This window comes from Fistularia commersonii, chromosome 11 (assembly GCF_037954325.1).
Source record: "Fistularia commersonii isolate RoL2024-O1a breed Wild chromosome 11, RoL_Fcom_v1.0, whole genome shotgun sequence".
Lineage (NCBI taxonomy): Eukaryota > Metazoa > Chordata > Actinopteri > Syngnathiformes > Fistulariidae > Fistularia > Fistularia commersonii.
The window spans coordinates 13,474,047-13,495,175 of NC_141294.1; the positions used below are offsets into that span (position 1 = coordinate 13,474,047).

Sequence of the window (21,129 nt, forward strand, 5' to 3'; positions counted from 1 at the left end):
TTCCAGCCTTAATAGCGCGCTCCTCCGGGAGCATAATGTTTGGACTGCTCGGGTAATATATTGGCCATAAAGAGACAAAAGGATGTCATAAACGTTGATTAAAGCTCTGCTTAAAAGACACAGGCGGGGAAGCTCTGAGTTATGGCGGCTTTTCAGACTGCATTATTGTTTGGGTGACGGGGCTCTTAGCGCGTCCGTCCGAGTGGCCGCGTTCAAGTGGTAAACATCTCGGTGTGCGAGGAGCCATTAATCGCCGGAGCCGCGGACCCAGAAATCACCGTCTCTCGGCACCGGCGGGTCAAACGTGGGGTCACCGGGACGGCTTGTGATGCGGAGCCCTTTAAACCCCCCCCCCCCCCCCCCGGAGAGGTCCACCCGCCGGGGGTCTCCTGTGTGAGGCCGGCGGCGCTCGGGCCCGTCCACCTCCGCGGGGCCACGGGTCCCCCGGCCCCCCCGCCTCAGCCCGTCCCGGGCCCCTGAGAGCTCCCATGTTTGAGGGCCTCACGTCCTCAGACCCCCTGCGCCCCCCCACCCCTGTGAACACTCAACATCTTGCACCAGCCTGAGCGTCCCGAGCGTCCCGGGGAAAAAGGCTCGGATCTCCCATGAATGTCCGCCGGAAGCCACGCTTGCAGAAGGTCTGAGCATCTGCATGCTGCTCCTCCCGCAGGGGCGGGATTACAACATCTAATCCCACGCTATTTGTCGGGATTATCGAGGGCCGGAGTCCATCTGCGCGCCCCACAAGTCCGCCCCGGACGCCCTTCCCCCCGGCCACGCCCTCCCCGGTCCCGGTCCCGGTCCCGCTCCCGCACGCCCCGCCCCGCCCGCTGGCGCCGCCCCCCCCCCCCCCAAGCGGACCGCAATGATTTAGAACTTCAGGAATCCCACGTGACGTCACCGGGGGGTGACGTGATGCTTCTCTAAATAGATCGTATTGTAATCTTTTCTCAGTCCAGCGTGGGTTCTTCCGAGGGAGCCGCTTCGCGTTTTCTGCACTCGTCGGGTGAGTCCAGCGGCCGCCGGTGCGAGCGCGTCCTGCGGGTCCGGAGGGGGGACGGGACGGGACGGGACGGGGACCGGACGGGGAACGGACGGGACGCTGGTACTTTTCTCCGCGGTTCTCCTTCTTTCTCCGTGCATCTGCCCGGGTCGTTGTTGTCCGGGACGGTCCGGTACGCCCCCCCTCCCCGCTCCCCTCCTGAAATGCATGCGGCTCCGGGGTCCCGGTGCCCCCGGTAGGACCCGCGGTGCGTCCGTCCCCCCGGCGTCGGTGAAGTTGAAGGCTGAGCAAAGTGTCTGCTTGCGGACGGATCGGTCCGGCGCCCCGGCCACCGCGCCCCCCCTCCGCTTTGCAGCCCGTTGAACGTGCATGTGTCCGTGCAGCCCCCCCGCGCCTGCGTCCCGTCCCGGGATCCACCGGAGCCGGTGCCCGCCGCCGGCGGGAATCCATCATTTCTTTGACGCCACTTTGACAAGAGCCAGAGAAACAAAACAGTGATGCTCCTCTTCACCCCCCCCCCCCCCCCCCAGCGCTGACCAACATTACGTCATCCTGCAGGCCAGTCCATATTGGATGGAGCCTCTATCTATCTGATCTATCTATCGATCTATCGGTCTATCGGTCTATGGAGGTATTGATCTATGGAAGAACCACTTGTTTCGGTGTCTGCCGTCCAGTCGAGCGGAGGAAGTCGGGTCGTGTCATGGTTTTGTTGTCGAGCGGAGAAGAACAGGCTCGGACTTCGGTGAGCCGAGGCTTCGTCCCGAAGCCGCCCGGACAGAACAAAAGTTGACAGCTCACGTGGAACCGGAGGAAAATCAATCATCGGATCCTGATTTAATCACCCTCCTATTAATTATCTTAACGAGTGAGCGCTTTGTTTGCGGACGTCTTGAGAACGGGGAATAAAAATGAGAAATTAATGACATAAAACGAGCCGCGCCAGCGAGACGTTCATAAACCGTCCGTGTTGTTTAACAACCCAAACGCAGATCTAATTTCTGCTGAGCAGACCCGGGCCCTGCTTCTGACGCTCGGGGTTCCATTTGTTGTTGCTGGGCCCCGAACGGTCCCTGATCCCCTGATCCCCTGATCCCCTGGTCTCCTGGTCCCCTGGTCTCCTGGTCCCCTGGTCCCCTGGTCTTCTGGTCCCCCGGGCAGACCTGGTCCTCTGGTCCCCCTGTCTGTCCCCGTCTGCCTCCGTGGCACTTCTTGTAACGCCCAGTCGAATATCTGCTAAATCCTTTTTAAAAGAAGGGCCGAGGTGGAGAACAGCCATGTTTGTGAGCTTTCACGCTGGGGGGGGCGAGTGTTGACTGACAGCTGTGGAGCACTGACACACACACACACACACACACACACACTCACAGAGTGCTGATCCTGGGCAGACCTGGTCTCGGAGGGCCTCGCTGCTATCCCACCTTGAACTTGTGCTGTCAGAGGCCCGGGGGGGCTCGGGGGGGCTCGGGGGGGCTCGGGGTGGGGGGGTGGAATTGCTGTGCATGTTTTCACTTGCATTAACCCCATATACCCCCCCCCCACACACACACACACACACCATTCCCTCTCCCCCCTCTTACTATGTTGTTGAAATTGTAATAAGCGCTCTTACCTGCAGAATTCCTGCACGGGTTCCTCTTGAAATGGAACCCTGTGACCCCTAAACCCCCCCTTCCTTCCCTCCGCCCTCCCCGCGCTCACATCAGGACACACTTAATGCAAAGCGTAACCAAATTTCCCCCGCTAAACTCAAAGGTATATATCAAATTAGAGCCGAGCGCCCCCCCCGGAGGCGGAGGGCGTGGAGGCGGCGGTGGCGGCGGTCTGGAGTGTGAGCGCCGCCGGATAATTCACGGGAGGCGTGCGCAGAATTAATGGATAATTTTTAATGTTTCATTTGGTTCCAGTTTCCCTGTAAATCCGACGGAATAAGCAGGAGTGGTCGGAGGAGCGGGAGGACGGCCTTTAAATTATGCATGTTGTAATGGATCCCACCCCGCTGTCCGCCTTCACCTCCCGTCCTCTCCGCCGCCGCCGCCGCCGCTGCCGCCGCCGCTCTCGGGACGCAGACACACTGATTTTCTCTGCGTGCCTGAAAGCCGCTTTCCTCCCGGCGATCCAGCCTCCAAACCGGCCGGCGTCCTCCTGACCTCGCCGGTTTGTTCGTGTCAAAGGTGAGCGGGCGAGGCTCCGGGAGGGGGCTGGTGACAGAGGGGGGCCGGTGGTCGGGGGCCGGTGGTCGGGGGCCGGTGGTCGGGGGCCGGTGGTCGGGGGCCCGTGGCCTCTCTGACAGAGAGACCCTGTCCAGACCTTGTTCTGCAGGCTCACTCACCAAGCGCGGCTTGTTGGGAAAACAGCGGCGCTTAGCATAACATTTGAGTGTTCTGGCGTGGCCTGAGGAAACAGTCTGCGCCTGGGAAACAAGACGGCGCGTGGAGCTCCGCGTACACATGACAGGTGGTGCTGACGTAGGTTTCTGGTTCGCCTGAGCGCGGGCGTACGGGCGGCGGGGAGGGGGCCTCAAAGGAATAATAAATATCCCGCTTGAAATCGGTCGGCGGCGACGCAAAGACACATGCGTGTCGGTGCGCCGGGCTGATGAGTTGATCTCCTGATAGCTCACTTTAAACAGATGCGTATGAAAGCAACCCTCCTGTCACAGCGTCCTGCTCCTCCTGACTCTCTGCCCTCCCTGACTCCTGGGCGAACCCTCAGCCTGGCAGGGCGACCCGGGCTCTCCTTCGATGGAAGGACGGCGGGATGCATATCCTGAATATACGTGTCCGTATTCAGGTACCTGTCGTTCGCGTGGACGGCACACACCCGCCGTGATTGTTGGTCCGTGAAGGAGCCTGTTGCCGCCCTGCTCCAGGACTGGTTGCGGGTCCAGAGGCGTCCGTGTCCCGCCCCGCCCCGCGTCTGCCGCGGAGCCGGCGGGACGAGGCCCGGACGTCCGTCCGCTCTGTTAGCTGAAGAGAGGCGACCGGTGCCGAGGTCCGCCGGTCCTAAGCTCTCCTGGTCAACGGTCTCCAGATTTTAACAGAGAAAAAAAATGAGGGTCACATCTGGAGCGAGAGGACGAAGGACCCGGCAGTACGGCTTCAGGAATGAAAAACACACAAATACCCGGTAATTATTTTTGTTTCCCCCTCAGTCGATCCAACTGGTCTCCGTCACGATCGTGAGGCGGCTTCATATCAGCTGCAGAAAGAACCAAGTCTCCGGAGCGTTAGCATTTTTCACATTTAATGTGTATTTTGTGGATGTGTATATGTGTGTGTGAGGTGCTTTCAAATACAATGTGTTATGATTATCTCAGGCAAAGAGGCGAACAGCGAAGGTGGAATTTACACTTAGAACCCAGACGTGATATCAAGTAGCAGGAAAGCGATGCCCGCCCGTCAGTAAGGCACCCGCTAGAGAAGTGGCATGAAAGAGGAATAGTCGTGGTTACAAAAGATAAAAATGAGAATCCATTCACACCCGCGGCCGATGTGGCCGTGCATTTCGGGGCTCGAGAAGTCACGAGATCCTCACCTGCCCTGAGATGGAACCTCAGACCGCAGCAGGAGGAAGTCTAACCAGTCATGCAACGTCGGTTTCTCGAGGCGGCCGCCGAGCGGCTCGGGGTTTCGCAACCCGAGGAAGTTGCAGCGGCTCTGCGATCGGCAGCGGCGGAGCGATTCGCTCGCGCTGTCAAACAGCTGCCGTTTTTTTCTTCTCGTGGCCTCCTTTCATTCTCGTCCTCCAGCCGCGTGGCGTGCTGCGTCCCTTCGGACCGGCGCCCCGAATTTGCACCGAACGACCCCACCGGTTCGGCGCGACCATTATTGCTTCAAACCTCCATAGCCGTGGGCGGCGTGTCGCCCGCTGAGCGGCTAACGTCTCTCATCCCACGTGGTGTTCGGCGGGACGCCAAACCTCTGCGCTTCTCAGAGGTCGGATTGTTTGTTGACGCTTGTTGACGCTTCCATTCACGTGTGTCTAAGGTGATACTTTGGCGGATCCGCCGCCAAGTGCTGCTGGTTCCGGAGTCTTGGAGTCTCCTTGTCGGGGGCCGGCGGTGCCGCCTCGAGGTTTCGGCGTCCTCCGGTCGAGCGGAAGCCGCCGGCCGCTCGCTGGATCCGCTTCAGACGCAGGGAAATCACATTTAGCTTTTATCAATTATTTCACTTCCTCCCTGCAATATGATGACTTCTTTTCATCTCCGCATCCCCACTCTGTCCTGTATGTTCAGGAGAGCGGGGTCGATGACCCCGGCGATGGCCTCCGTGATGCTGCATTTGTTCAAATTTGACCTCTTTGTATTTGCACAATGCGAAATGGTCGGTGAGTCAAACCCCCTCCCTGGCGGGGTGGAGACCCAGGCTGCACGTCTGAGAGCGCGACGGCGTCCAGAGTGTCTTTGTTTCTGCGGAAAACAAACAAAAAAAGGCAAACTCCGGTTTTCCCCGATTGGAGGCCCGGCAGCCGGAGAGCCAGGAGAGGAGATAGGCTTCGCTTCGGTCCTCCTTCGTATCCTCTGTGCGTCCTCATCATTTCTGAGGGTGTCGGCAGTGGTTGCCATGGCAGCGGGCGGGCGCCGCCATTATAAACAAAGTCATGCAGCCGGTCGTGATATCAGAGCGAAACGCAGCCTCCCAGCTTGGTGAGAGAAGATGCGGATAAGTCGGGTTCTCCTCGGCGTCCTTGTTATTTGTCCGTTCGGGGCTCCTGTCGGCGCCGCGCGGTCTCTGCTATGAAAACACTGCCTGTTTATCATCATATTTCTGATTTGTTCCCGCTAAGCCAGAGGCCCGTGTTGTTGTTCTCCAAATGTTGCACATTAGCCGACGCCACGTGCCAACGAGCGTCAAAGGCGTGCATGGAAATGCGGGTCCCGGTCCGGGCTTTTGTCGGGTCGGGGCCGACCTCGGTACCCGGGACCAGGAAGAAGGAGCAGAGGTCCAGGAGGAAGGAAGGGCGAGGGGATCCGACCGGGACGGAACCCACATGTCCGAGAGGGCCGATCGGGCCTCCCGTTATCGGCTGCTCGCGTTTCCGTGGGAATTTCCTTCTTCTCCTCCGTTTGCATCTCATCACTTGAACGCACAGATTGACTTCTCACATCGTCGCCTTCTGAAAAGATGGTTTTCGGAAAACGCCGAAAAACGGACCCGGTTTGTTTAGGTGAGAAAAACATGTTGTGCGACGTTAAGAATGAAATTGTTTCCGCATCCCGGCTGCGTGGAGCGTCACGGCCGTCTGCTAACTTCACATCGCAGCCGCTCCATGCCGGCGGAGATCCTGACATCCCGCGAAAAACCCATTTCTGCAGCTTTTAAACACATTTCCACATCTTATCTCCGCGAGTGCAGAGCATGTATGGCTTGGGCCATTAGCGGGACGCCGGCCTTGTAAAACTTGACTGTTAATACACATAATTGTGTTTGTCAGAAAAGCGTGCATTCCTCAAACGCGGCGATAGATGGAAGTGCACGTGAAAGCCATTAAGTGGTACGGCGTTGGCCTTGGATTGATCTTGAGAAGCAGTTAAAATGCACCTGTCATTTTTACTGCCGCTCCTCTGATGTCCTGCCATGCACACCGTCGGCCCGTTTGAAGAAACGTTTCGAGCCGAACGCGGCCGCCGGCCCGCCGCCCGCCGCCCGCCGCCCGCCCGCCCGCCCGGCCAGCATCCTTTGTGTCAGCGACCACGTCTACCTTTTAATCTCTGTAAGTGAGTGGAAGGACGCCGCCGTCCGCGCAGAATTTGAAGGACTTTGATTTTTATGGCGGGTAGTTTGTAGGTTTTATCCTTTTTCAACAGATCGCTGGAGACATCCCTCCTGTCTGGGGGGGCGTCCTCTATAAACCATTTCAAATTATAATTGGCGCTATTGCAAATTTGACATTCTGCCTGGCCGTGTGGGGAGCAATAACTTACAAAGATCACTTTTTGGCAGCGCTGGCTGGTAAACACATTTCTCATTGAATTAAAGGCCCCCTCATCTGGTGGGTTTGAATTTGCCTCTCCGTTTTTTAAACGTGACCCTCCGGCGAACGAAACCCCGCGTCCGGCCGTCACTTCCTCTCCTCCTTCCGCACGGCGGCGGCCGGATGAGCCCGTGGCGTCTGCGCCGCCGCCATCTTTCAAAAGGCCGGGATTAGATTAGGTTTAGCTAGAATGTATAATTTAAAGCTACATGATGTTGTCCTGCAGAGCGGCGGCGGCCTCCGCTCATGCCAAGCGGTAAAACACAGGATGCTGGTCCCGTCTAATTTTTTAATTTGAGAACTGGCGAAGAGCGGCAGGACGGCCAGATGATCCGGGAGACGCCGCCTCCGACAGCCGGACCAGAACTTTTCTATCTCGGCTCTGCTCTTCATCCCTCACGACCCCTCGGCCCTCCTTATTGAAAGCTACACCTCCGGTGCCAGAAGTCCAAGCCGGTGGCTTGTTGCTAAAAGCGGCGCGAGGAGGCGGCAGCAGCTTCGTTCCCGCTCGGATCGGGTTTCCGGCTAACGTGGACCAGAAAGCAAAGTATGGAGCTCGGAGGACGAGGAGGAAGGAAAGCCGCATCCTCCTCCTCCTCCTCCTCCTCCGGACCGATGGATCGGAGACGAAACTGGAATATCCGCTCCAGAATGTGCGTGGCGTCGGCGCTCCTCGCCAGTCCAGCCCGGTGTTTGGGACGGGGTTCAGCGGTGAGGCTCCTCCCGCCGTCCTGACAGCTGCACCAACGCCGATCGGCGCCAGTCAGTGCCGGCGAAAAGCCCTTCCTCTCTTGATCCCCGATGAGGAGTCCGGGCTCGGCGGGCCGTCGGCACCGCCCGGCCAAACTCCCCGGTATATCTCCGGCGTGGGTCCGGGCCGGGCTGCGGAGCTCAGACTCCGGCTCACGTTCGGCCAAAGCGGCTCCTCGTGAGGCGACGGCAACTTTGCCTTTGGTGCGTTTGAATGCACCGTTTTTAGTCTCGGGTCAAACGTTACGATTTCGCCGGATCCCCGCCGACCGTACGTTTTCGTCCGGGACCCGCCGTCCGGTCCCGGCGGCCCGGAGGGTCGGGTTCATGGGATCCTGGCGGAGACTCTCCTCACACACTCCTCCCTCCGCCGCCTCTCCTGTCTTTACAGTTTAATGAGAAGTTGGCCAGAGTGATGAACTCGGACCAGGAAAGGCCGTTCGTGTGCAGTGCTCCTGGCTGTTCTCAGGTGAGTGTGTGTGTGTGTGTGTGTGTGTGTGTGTGTGTGTAACATGAAGAAGTGTAAATCAGCGAGAGGAGAAACAGAAGAGCTGAGAGAAACACAGTGTAAAGAAGGCGTCTCCAAATTGGGGTTCTGATGGGCGTGCGATGTGTTTCCCGCCGTGCGGCAGCGATTCCCCACAGAAGACCATCTGATGATCCACCGACACAAGCATGAGATGACGCTCAAGTTCCCCTCCATAAAGAACGACAACATGCTATCAGGTGGGTTCCGAGGACTCAGGCTCAGACACATCTGCCTCTCGGCGGCGTGTCGGCGCCCGTCCTCGCCGCCGCCGCGGGTCACGTGACGCGCTCGTCCGGGGCTGAACCGGGCGCGAGCGAACGAGCGTCTTGTTGCCGTGTATCGGCATGCGTGTCAGACCCGAAGGCGCCCGAAGACGAGCGCGTTCTTCGCCGTCGGAAGATGTGAAAGTAGCAGATATCGGGACGGCGCCGCCCGCCGAGATTGTCCTCTTCATTATTCACGCCGCCGGACGGCAGGATCAGATTTTCTAGGCCAGGTGTCCGTGTCGCTCGCCGTCTGACTTACAGCGCCTCTCTCTCAGAGACCTCGAGCCGGAGGCGTGTAATTCCACGATCGGGCCGTGAACGCGGCGCCGCTATGAAATACGGCCGTGCGCGCTCTTCTTCCGCCGTGGCTTCTTAACTCGCCGTGAATATTTAAACATGGCGCTTCCACTCGTCTGCCCGCCAGTCAGCCGGTGGGCGTCGGGTCTTGGTGCGGGAGAAGCGAGGGGGTCGCCGACGCTCCGCTGTAAGTTACACCTCCGCTCCCTCGCGACGGCCTTCGTTTTACTGCCGGCCTTCCAAAGTGGGAAGGAAAAACAAAACTGCGGGGGATAAATCTGTATTTTGGGCGCGCGGGTCAGCGCGGGGGTTCGGGCGGACCCCCCCGGTCCGGCCGGAAAGCATAAACAGAGCATGAAGTACGCTTTCAGCCTTTGAAACAACCCCGATCCTAAAATCACCTCGGACCGTCTGAAACCCGATCCTTCCGCACCCCCGCAAAGTCAAGTTGAACTCCGGCGAACGAGACCCGGCCCGGTAGGCGGGATCTGCACTCCGTCAGCCGAGGCCGAGCTGTCAGGGGTCGTGGCCGTCGTTTCCGAGCGCGGCGTGAGTAATGTTGTTTACTTATGGACCGTAAATGTAAATAGCACGCGGTTGATTGCGGGTGTTTGTCGGCTTTACAAACAAACGAGGCGAGAATCGGCGGCGGAGCGAGTTCACTGAGATAAAGGCAAGAAACTGGCTTTTTAATTGAAAACGAAGCGGCGGAATCCTCCCGCTGGCGGGCGCCTCCCGCCGCCGCGTTTGTTTCTCCTCGGCGCCGAGACGGTGAATAATAAACCCTATGGTGTTCGGCCTCGGCCGCCCGTGCCTTTGCAGACCAGACGCCGACGCCGACGCGCTTCCTGAAGAACTGCGAGGAGGTGGGGCTGTTCAGCGAGCTGGACTGCTCCATCGAACAGGAATTCTGCAAAGCCCAGGAGGAGGAGGACAGCAAACAGGTAGGGTGGGATCGGAGAACAAAGCGTGAACCTGAATCCGAGGCGTCCGGGCCCCGTGGGGCTCCGGGAGCTTCACGGGCCCGAACGCAACAAAAACGGCGCTCCGGTGGGCGCTGACAGACGGGGCTGGCGGGCGGACATTCATCAGGTGAGGCGAGGACAGATCGGGTTTTCCACCTGTAGCTTCAAACGGCCCTCCGGCCGGCGCCGAGCGGGAGTCCTGTTTCCTCAGACGCCGCGACCCCGGAGTCGGCAGGGAAAACACACGCTTGAAATCCACATCGGGAAAGATGCCAGGCTCGGGAATCGGGATGCGGATACCCGGGCGTGCTCAGACCCGCCCCGGACGCAACGCTTTGCTCACAGCCGCGCGGCCCGGCCCGGGAGGACGGCCGACCCGAGCCGGGCGGCGGCGGCGTGAGGCCAGTCTCTCGGAGGAAGCCGTCGGGGCTTTGCAGGAGTGCTGGTGCGGCGCAGAGTTAGTTATATGTGGGCGCTCCTGTGTGAATATGAAGCTATCGATTTGTTTCCTGCTCTGTCCGCTGGTTTCCTTTGCACGCGGTGAAGCCGTGAACGCGACACCCACCGACACGAGCCTCGAGATGTTACTGCGGTGTAAACCAACTTCTCTACTGGGTAAATAATAAAAGAGGCGGTTTCCGCTCGCGAGACGTTTGCAGTTCCCGTAGTACCTCATAGCTTCTGGAGCCCGGGGCCAAACTGTTATTTTGCAGCGGCGGCGCTGGCAAAAAAAAAAAAAGCTTCCCCAAAAAATCCTCTTTCTTTGGTCTGTCCCTCTGCAGAACATCTCCCTGCACGGCCCGGCGGGCCAAGGCCAGCACCAGCAGCACCAGCAGCCCCACTCGCGGATGGGCAACCACGACACCAGCATAGTGATCCAGCAGGCCCTGCCCTCCCCGCAGTCCAGCTCCGTCATCACCCAGGCTCCATCCACCAACAGGCAGATCGGGTGAGCGCCGGCAGAGGGGCCGCCGACGCTTTTAGTTTTATTTTGTGTCCGTCGGGGGGGGGGGAGGAGGAGGAGGAGGAGGAGGAGGAGGAGGAGGAGGAGGAAGAGGAAGAGGAGGAGGAGGAGGAGGAGGAGGAGGAGGAGGAGGAAGAGGAAGAGGAAGAGGAGGAGGAGGAGGAGGAGGAGGAGGAGGCGGCGGCGTGTCGTCCCGCGGCTCGAGGTCACGTCGGGCTTTCGTTGCTCTCGGAGCAACTCGTGTTTTGCCGTCTCGTTCGGCTTTGTCGCGCGGCGGAACACGGCATAGAAGGTCCCGGAGGACACCGCGAGGTCACCGCCGCCAGCGTTTCTATGACGATGTCGCGCTTCACACTGTGCCGGAATCACACGCTCCCGCGTCTCCGATCGCTGCCGCCGCCACAGGTGTGTGTTGGCGGCAAATGGCGATGACAGAGGCCCGTCTGTTGTGACGCCTCCTCCTTGAACAGGATGAAGGAGCCGCATGGAGACCTTTCCATCAGAATGGCGTGCTCCGTATCGGCGAGGGGACGGAGCTCCGGATGCATCTCGCTCCGTTCCGACGCGACGCGTCGTCCTCGCCGTTGTGCAGGACGAGCCGTGATAATAACCCCCACGGACACGGCTTGTCTCCGGGACGCCCCGGCGCCCTCCTCCATCCTGCCCCCATTAACCCCGGCCGCCCTCCAAGCCGCCGGGCGTAAACGGAGCCTGCGCCGGGCTTGTTGGACACGGAGACGGCTCGCCGTGCGGCCCGCGCCGCGTCCAGGTCGTCCTGTGTAGATTTACAGCTGGAGGAGCTTGTGAATATTGGATGGGAGGCGCATCGGTGACACCCGGGCGGCCCTTTGTCAAGGACGGGGATGGAATTTCATCCCGCCGGAGGAGCGGCAATCACTGCCCGTAAGACAGCCTTCACCTGAGTTTACCTGGCTCGCAGCTCGCAGCTCGCCGCTTCCCGCACGCCGAGACGCCGCTTCCGTGCGGCCGAAGCTGCAGAGGCATCGTCCGTCAGCACGGGGGGGAAATCTAGCCGGCCAATCACAGGAGTAGGTTGGCGTCGGAGAGGAAGGGCTGCGGAAAAGTTTGCATCAGCGGGAAACAGATTAAGGAAACCCCTCCGCCGAGAGGCCGGCCCTCCACAGGAAAACATTAGTGCGAACCAAAGGCTCCGTGCACGGACGCTCGCCGCAGGAACTTCCTGCGCACACGCGCCGCTGGACGCTCCGTCCAGGCTCAGGGAGCTGTAACAGCCGGTCGGGGTCGCGGAAAGAGTTCCCCGTGACCCGTCCCGTCACGGCGCAGGGGTTGCAGGAGCACCTGGTGTGTTGAACGGTTTGCTTGCAGCTTCAGCGTGAAGCCGGAGAGACCGAGGCTTTTTCACATCGCGTGGAAAGGACCAGCGTTTATGATGGCCCGGGAAACACCGTGCCTGCCGAGGATGGAAAGATCTGTGTGTGTGTGTGTGTGTGTGTGTGTGTGTGACCGCGGCAGGCCTGCAACGATCGTTACACACTTCACGGTGCTCCGCAGAGAACACACACTCCGCGGTCGCTTCATTAGGGACACCTGTAAAACGTACCGTAGCCGGTGCTGCGGCTGCGCTTTTACGAAGCTTATAATTTCATTTGACGTCGGCAGAACGAGAAGGATCGGACGTCGTGTTTCGGTGGGTCTTAATTGGGCCGGATTGAATTATATCGAAAGGTGTTTTTAATATTACCCGCCTCCCGGTGCGTGTTAATCAGAAGGCCAGAATTTCAGGCCCATCTCCAAACTGGAAATATGCCCTCTAGTTAACAACACCGGACAAACAAAGCGGGCGTCCCTTTGCACGGACGCCGTTATCCATCACTGCTCATTTGAACCAAAAGGGAAACGTCAGAGAAAGGAGTCGTAGCGTTAGAAAACCCCTGACAAATGAAAAGCTAACGCGGCTGCAAACGGACGCTCCCGCGTGTCCGAGGTGTCCCTAATAAAGTGGCAGGATGGTGGCGGCTTCATCTGCTTCCTGCTATTGTTTGCCGGCCCTCTTGAACACACAGCGTGAGCGTTCAATGAATTAGGATAACAAGTCATTTTCATTGCTCCACAATGTTTACTAAAGAGCTTTGAGGCTTGGAATCAATTAGGATTGGCTTTCCTCAACTCCATTTACTTTAGAGTTGAGCTGCGCCTGCAGCTGTGAAACCCGAGGACCTCTCGATCTCTCCACCTCTCCACCTCTCCACCTCTCCACCCCTCGCTCTGTTGTTTTTCCTCTCCGGCTCCGAGTCCCGAAACAAAGTCTTCGGGGAGTCGCTCTGACACAAACCAGCGTCAAAAGCAGGCAAGAAACAGCCAGCGGATCTTAATGTCACGGCTATCATTATCATACAAAGGAGAGCGCCATCCAACGCGTCTCGAACGCTCTGGGCTTTTCAACGATAAACATCTGGCGCTGAGTTATGTCAGAGTTAAATGTGTTGGACATTACTAGTCAACCATGTGAGATACAACATTCTGCGTAAACCTCGATTTTGTTTCACTCGCGGGGAGATGGGTGTGGGCACCAGGCATTAAAACGACATTCCTCCGTTCCGGCTCCTCCGAGACGTCGGGTCCGGCCGTTTCCATGACGTAGCCCGATCGGGCCGAGCGCAGCTGGGCCTGGCCGGCCGATATCGCGCGGCGGACGCGGCGTCTTGGCGTCAATTTACGAGGCTCTGGTGTTTAAACGCCTCCGTCGGGCTTTTCCCGTGAAGGCCGGCCGCTCGGTCCCGTCGTTTTGGGGTTCGGGTGGTTTTCCTTCTCCAAGCGTGTCGGAGTTGTTTTATAGTCGTCGTCCCCCCGTTGTTGTTTCTCAAACGGTTTGCATCCTAGCGTTTCCGCGTGCGTCTCCGGCGCTCGGCCTCGCGCATGTTGGAGGAAGTCAATGTGCAGGTTTGTTCCTCTCCTGCGCATGAGACGTGCAGTCTTTTTCACACCTCGGTTTCAGCAACCCTCTTTCTCTCGCCGTCGACGGCGGCGGCGGTTCAAGAGGAAGGGTGCAGTCTGGCTCCTGAAACTTGTGAACGCACAGCAAAACCATCGCCGGGCAGAGATGAGTCAGCGTGACCTGCGGCCCGATGATTCTTCCGAGCTACTGGCTGACGCAAACTTTTAACGTTTTAACGTTTGTCCAAAAAAATGGACAAATCCTGCACCGTGAACCCCGGGTTCCACCTCGGGCTTCCTCGGCTCCCCGTCGGTCCCCCGTCGGTTCCTGTCTCTCCGGGGGGGGGTCGGGTTCCACGGCGCCCGTTCTCACCGTAGGAGAAGTATTTGTCCTGCCGCGGGCGAGAAGAGCAGCGACACTTGTGGTGTGTTTTTTTTCTGCAAACCAAACCTTGACCTCGCAGATCGAAGCGTTGAAGCAAAACATCTCCCAGCATTGAGAGCCGCGGGTCGTCGGGAGCTCCGTCCTTAGAGCCGGACCCTCCAGAACGCCCCCGCTGCCCTCGTGTCGCGACTCGACCAATACATTTCTTCGCAGGGAGGTACGAGCGATAGGGTGCACCGTGCACCGTGCGCGTTGCAGGTGTGAACGGTAGGGCAACGGCCAGAACAACATAAAGAGCGAGAAAAAAGCAGGCGAATGCAGGATGTACATCTGACCTGAATTAAGATGAGCTCATTGTGTACTGCCGTGGGTTTAATAGTGCGTTTGCGGAGGAACGCCCTGACTCTGTTCCCTCTCATTCCAGCGGGGCTGTGTCATCCCTGCCCCGGGGCCACCACACATGCAGGCTCCTGCACCGCTAACGCACACAGCGACATGCCTCGCGGCGCCGGGGAAGCGGGGAGAAAGGGGGATCGGAGGTAGACGGAGGAGAGGAAGAAAGGGATCAGAGGTGGACGGAGGAGAGGACGAGGGGGGCAGGAAGTAGACGGAGGGGAGGAAATGAAGGATTTGCGGACGGAGAGGTGAGGCTTGGGATGCCGAGGCCACCGGCTCTCCGGCGCGGCGGAGGGTGAGAGGCTGGTTTGCGCAAGGAGAGGAAAATATAGATCATGTTTGGATGGAAGCGTTGGTCGATGTCAGCGGGGGAAAGGAAGCGCGGGGGAAAACAGACGCCTCAACGTTATGAGAGGAAAGGGAAGACCGACAACCGAACCCGACCGGGATTGGAGGAAGCTCCCCGGCCGGAAGGCCGCCGAACCCGCGGGTCTTAGAAATGAGGCTATCGGCGAAAGCAAAAGTGGCTCGGCGGCGGTCGGGTGCCGCGGAGGCGAGGCCGCCGCTGTAACCGGGCCGCCGCCGCCGTAGATGGGGTTCTCCCGTGTCGTGAGGAACCGGAGCCGGGCGGTGAAGGCCTACGGCGACGCTTTGCCGCTTCCCGACGACGGTCGAACGCGAAGACGCCCCGTCCAGGATCCCCCGCGGCGCAGCGCCCTCCGCGCACATCCCTTCCTCTAGCCCTCTAATAAAAGTCAGCCGGTGTCGTAACCCATTAGGGCTGATTTATTTGATCAGATTCGTATTATTTCCTCCGTCCAAACCCCATGGCACTCTCCTCCCACCAGTGATTAAAGGCAGTAAATCAGGGGCAGGTCCTGTGCAGTGTTTACTCAGAGAGCCAGGCAGCTGCAAGCTGTTTGAGGCCCTTGTTTCTCGCTGTGTTTACCTCCGTTCCCATGGCGACAGCACCACCGTCTCCCGAGCGTCTGGAACTTGGCCCCGGGCTGTTTTGGTTACGTTCAAAAGTTTTTAGCTGCTGTGTCTACCCCGAGCTCGCGGTGACTTCACCCGCCGATGCCGGAGCGGGGGGGCGGCGGCGGCGGCGGGGGGAGGGAGGGACCGAAATCTGGGGGTGGGCAGGCGGAGGGTGGGGGAGGGACGCAAGCCAACAGCATTACATCATCGCTGGAGCAGACTCCGAAAGGGAAGGATATGAGTCAGTGGACAGACTGCTTTCTTTCTTTCTCCCTCTCTCTCTCGCTCTCTCTCTCCTCCTGGACGCCGGCCAACCCCCCCTTGTGTTAAAGTCCCCGTCCCGGAGCCGGCGTCGGGGCCGCGGGACACTGGGGCTCAGTGTGCCCTCCGAGCGCCGGGCTCGTCGGCTCCTCGCTCGCGCCGCCAGCGCCGGCACAATGAGCGCCTGTCAGAGGCGGGGAAATATAACCCCGGGCAGGACAGGGACGCTGCGAGGGAAGAGGGCCTGGCAGTGATGTCATGGCGGAGCCAAGGTGGGCGGGGGGGGGGGGGGGGGGGGGGGGGGGGCGGGGGGGGTCCCGGCCGGGGGGGGGGAGGGGCGCCGGGCTCCGAGCTCCGAGGGAGGCGCTCGGTAATGTGAGAGCGCCAGGTCAGGACTGCCGAGAGTCTACCTGCTCTCCCCCGGGGCCCGGGGCCCGGGGCCCGGAGCCCGGGCTGTTATCAATCCCCTCAGCAGAACCACAGGCTGTCATTAGCCCCTACACACACACACACACACACACACGGCGACTGGAAGGCATCTCATAAGAAATGTTAAACTAGCTCTCTCACACCCTCCCTGTAATTGCAAGTCTAAATTCACCATTTTCTAACAAGAATCGAGTTTCATGCGTGGCGGCTGGATGACACGGCAGCGATCCTGCACCAATCCGAAACTAGCTATGCCCAATCCTCTGCAAGCGCTCAACGCCTCGCTCCTTTGCACGGGAAGAAATGTCGCCCTGTTCTTACTTGACTCGGAGCAGAATCTCCATCTGCGGCGACTTTATGTGAAACCGCCGCGTCTAATCGAAACCACGGTCGGGATCGGGGGGCGAGTGTAATATCCAGATTGCAGGAGCTGCAATTATTTGATGAATGGAAAAATATGTCAGGGCCGGCTCTGATAAACGATCCCCGCGTGGCGGCCGCACAAATCACACTATCAAGATTGTTTGGTGCGTTGACTGAGCCGTCTGGGCATTTTTAATATAATGTTTCCAGTGAAGTGCGCCGTGTCGTCGTCGTTAGCGGCGGCAGTCGGATTGTGATTGTCTTGGCTCGACTCAATCCGAGCGTCCAGAGGAAGTGCTGTCAGCGCAGTGATTCTTTCTTCTTCCCGCTAAACAAGCAGGGACCCCCGCGACCCCCGACCCCCGCGACCCCCCGGCAACAAGCGGCGCCTCCAAAGGTGCTTTTCTTTGTGCAGACAGTAAAAGCCGTCCGGCGCCCGCCGCCTTCCGGCCTCTGTCAGGTTATTGACGTCCGTGTGTTTGCGCATGATATTCCCTCGTCCCGTCGGACCGCGAGCGGCGGCGCGGATCGTCCGACGCGCCGCTCGTCGAGGTGGATTTGACTGCCTTTGTGGCTTTTAATGGATCGGCCGCTAATGAGTTTGTGAGGTGTTTCCCTCTTTCGGCGAAGCTTCGTGGGCAAGTGCTCATTGTTTTTCATTAAGAACCAAAAAATGACTTCACTTGCGATCAATTCCGCAACCTATTTTTGATTTTATTGAGTTTATCTTTCTGCTTCATGGTTTGTTCGGCTACATGGAGATTTAACTGAGCTTATTTGATTTGCGGCGTGTAAAAGGTTGGGCTACGTGGATGTTTACGGTCACGGGCGAAACTCAGAACACAGCAATGTATTCAGGAAGACGCCAGGCGAAGTGCGGCAGATAACCTGGAGTTAGAGGGGTTGCACGGCAGCGGCCGGAATACCCCCTTTTGAAAAAGTGCAGAAAACAAACAGGGTCAAGCAAACCTATAGAAATTCGAACAAACAGCCAACAAAATCGGCAGCGCCGCCGCCGCCGCCGCCGCCTTGTTTTCATTCCCCCGGCCAAACGCTGGCGGGGGGAGGCGGCCTTCAGCCGCGTCGCTGCGGACCTCATTGTACTTTCATGACTTTTCCCAAATGGAAATGTTTGGATTCGCCGCTTTGCCGGGATGTCATAGGAGCTGTTAAATGAGAGTGATAAATTGGGATGTCGGACAGGAATGACACGCGGTCGGGCGCTAATGGCCCCGCGTGTGTGCAGAGCAATCCAAAATGTCTGGAGCCTAAATGCGGATATTTAGGTCTAGAAAAATACAGGTATTTATTCAGGTGGGCTGCCATTTGCCGCCGTGCACCCCGGCACCCCCGTCGCTCCGTCACCGCCGGCTATTACCGTAATCCGGCCTCCGGTGTGGTCAATCGATCACATCAAGCCGCTGAAGGCGGCCGGCCTAAACGCTCCTTGTTTGCACTAATTCCTAAATGCTCCGGGAAATCGAGCCGTATTGACCCACAAGAGGCGGCATTCATGCCGGCGACGCCGATAACTGGGGAATTATTGACGGCTGCAGATACCAGTTATTAAAAGATCACGGAGCGAAAGCGGGCGCTTTCCTCACTTTAGCCGCCGATCCCAGCGGCGCTCTGACGGTCGGATGGCGGCGGGAGACGCCGGAGATTCCCACGATGGTGGTTTCCGTCTCAAACGTCGTTCTTGGATCCTCTGCTCGGCCCTGGCGTCATGTAAATGGTGCGTGACATCGGACGTATTCCGAGCTCGGTTCCTTTGTTTTGCGCCTGTCGATATGATCGATTAGATGACGCCGCACGCCTGTTTGACATCTCCAGCTCACAGCGGCGGGGGATCACGGCTGGACGTCGCAGCCGCGGGCCGAGGCGGCGGGACGGAGCCGGGACCAGCGATACGGCGAACACGCCTCTCAAAAAGCCTCAGATGAAAATTTGGTATTTTAGTGCCCATGAAGGGGAAAAAATGTGCCCACTTATATTCGTTTATTTACAGTCTCGCCGTGACAACGGAGCAAAGCAGCCGTGATTAGTGCTGAAAACTGCAGAAATCAGACTTTGGCTTTGACATTTATTGCTTTTGATGAACCTCCCCTGAATTCAGAGCTCATTTATAAACAAATGAAAACGTGGCCGCCGCCGACTTTCCTTCCATGGAGCGGCGCCGGACGCCTCAGAACACACACCTTGGAGGACTTGGAGACCAAATACAAGCGCAGATCTTTCAGACCGCAGCTCGGTCACAGCGGCTGTCAGATGACAACGCGAAGCCAAACAATCTCAGATTATCCAGACAAATCCTGAACGTCTGTGTGTGTGTGTGTGTGTGTGTGTGTGTCCTCCCAGGCCCGTCCCCGGCTCCCTGTCTTCGCTGCTGCACCTACGAAACAGACAGAGACAGCCTCTGCCAGCCTCCATGCCTGGAACCCTTCCAGACCCCACCATGCCCGGCTCCTCGGCCGTGCTGATGCCCGTGAGTACACACAATGGCCCACAGAGGACACGTGCACGCAGACGTGGACGAAGGGCCTCCCGGAGCTTATCGGGGACGCCGTCTCCCGCGGCACGAGGGAACCGGGCCGCGGGTCCCGAACACGGGCCGCGTTGTCGTTAAGCCGGGAAGATTTAGTGGAACGGCAACGGGAGAGCCGGGACGATAACAAGGGAGGAAAAAGCTCCCGGTATCAGGATTCTAATGACACGACACGTGTTCTCATTGTAACACAAGACGGCCCGTGTTGACGGGACCGGGAAAAAAAACTCCCATGTTTATTAAATTAAGAGCTAAGCGATTTTCAGCGGGAAGATTGACGGTTCAGGAAAGGGGTGCAGGTTAGGGTGATATTTTTACACAAAACACACTTAGTGCAATTAAGGCGGCAGGTTCCAGGCCCGGGTCCCTGCGGAGGAGGGTGGGTGCGGGGCGGAGGGTGGGGGTCAGGCGGGGGCGCTGGAAATGGAGGCCTCGCTCCACAGAGACCGACACACCACCCACACTTTAGCAGCCGGGAGGCCAAAACATCTCACGCGCACACACACACACACACACACACACGCATGTGCGGAAGACGGGTTCTCCGCCGCTCCGACGACCCCCGACCCCTCGCTCAGCTGATCCCTGGCGGGTCCCGGGCCGCGGCAGATGGTGGTGCAGGGAAAGCGGCGTCCCGCAGACCCCGCTTTAACCCCTAATTTGTATGACCAAAAAAATCTCATATCGCAGCCCTGCATTCAGCCGGGGCTGTTTTTGATGTGTGAGTCTGCCCGGCGCTCACACACACACACACACACACACACACACGGTTTCACCGGCTTCCTGTGTTAAGTCCCTCCATTCTGGCTTCCTGTTTTGGGTCAGCTCCTGTTATCATCACACAGAGCGAGCAGAGGGCGGCCTGTCATGTGAGATCAGTCTCTGCTGCTCTCTCATGCCCCCCCCCCCCCCCCCCCCCCCCCCCCCCCCCGCACCGCCGTTCCTGTTTTCATGACAGCATCCATGCCCTCCGATCGGGGCGCCCGTCGAAACGTTCGGCTCGCCGTCGACGGCTCTTCCGCGGTCGATGAAACCGGTCCGTTGTGCTGCGATCCTCAGATGGAGAGGCCGATGGCGATGGGCTCCAGCATGATGGGTATGCAGGCTCCCGCCCACAGCAGCCCCTGTTCCTCCGCTCACATTCCCTCCATGCATTCTGAGGCCAAGCTGGTGAGTGTATGCATGTATTCCCAGTGATACGCATGCATTTATGATATGCACGCACACACACACACACACACACACATGCGCGCTGAAAGTGTTGCAACTCTCTTTTCCACTGGGCCGTGCCAGCCCAGCTCTGCTCCCAGCTCTGTGTGGATTTCATCATTTGGTGTGTAATCAAAGCTGCGTCTGAACCTGCCAGTGCAGCGCCGGAGACCCAGGCTGGAATAAAGGGCCCTTTATGTGGTCGGGCCTCGGCTGCCCACCGACCGCCCGATGTATATCTTAATGTACAGAACATGTTCTGTAGGTCCTGCAGCTTGTTAGCGCCGGTTTAACACGGCGGGGAAAAAATCAAATGACCTCATCCCTCACAAAGCCAGCAGTTAGAGCGGCGGGGATCGGCCCGAGCCCCCAAGTGCGGCGGGACGCCGAGGAGATGCAACCGGTTCTAAAGAGCAGGAGGGAGGACAGGAAGGGGGGAGGAAGCTCCGGCGAAAGGCCTCGGACCGGGTCCCAAATACGAACGACCCGTAGCTTACCTGTGATTAATGTCAAATCAATTAACGGCTAAACGCGATGCGAAATGACTTCATTAATTCTGCAGCAACATGACCAGCGCTCAACCCCGCGTTGAAAATAAACAACTCTCAACACGGACGGATCTCCATAGAAATGGGAGCAAATGTCACGACTTGGTTATTGAAAGAAAGGAGAGAAAAAAAAAAAAAAAAAAAAAAAAGTGCAAAGCATAATGAAAAGCATTCGTCGCGCTCGGTGTTTGGAAATGTTCAGCGATAGCCGGGTTTGCCGGAGAGAAACACATCTCGTGGAGAGAGAGAGGAAGAGAGGAAGGGGGGGGAGAGAAAGAGAGAGAGAGAGAGAGAGAGAGAGAGAAAGAGAGAGAGAGAGAGAGAGAGAGAGAGAAAGAGAGAGAGAGAG

At 58.6% G+C, this 21,129-nt stretch overlaps 1 protein-coding gene across 3 annotated transcripts in view; it reads left to right on the forward strand.

Annotated features, from left to right (window-relative positions):
* Positions 1-967: 967 nt before the first annotated feature.
* LOC147229559 (cyclic AMP-responsive element-binding protein 5-like) overlaps positions 968-21,129 on the forward strand; it is a 31,581-nt gene continuing 11,419 nt past the window's right edge. The window contains exons 1-7 of one of the 3 annotated variants that reach the window (XM_086155892.1): positions 968-1,006; positions 8,121-8,198; positions 8,362-8,455; positions 9,644-9,765; positions 10,569-10,735; positions 18,837-18,963; positions 20,083-20,193. In XM_086155892.1, the coding sequence (XP_086012018.1) occupies positions 8,145-8,198; positions 8,362-8,455; positions 9,644-9,765; positions 10,569-10,735; positions 18,837-18,963; positions 20,083-20,193 (675 nt within the window). In that variant the 5' untranslated portion in view covers positions 968-1,006; positions 8,121-8,144. Of the gene's footprint in view, positions 1,007-3,135; positions 3,178-7,646; positions 7,691-8,120; positions 8,199-8,361; positions 8,456-9,643; positions 9,766-10,568; positions 10,736-18,836; positions 18,964-20,082; positions 20,194-21,129 lie in introns of those variants that run through there. The other 2 variants (XM_086155893.1, XM_086155894.1) reach the window with 2 other exon arrangements.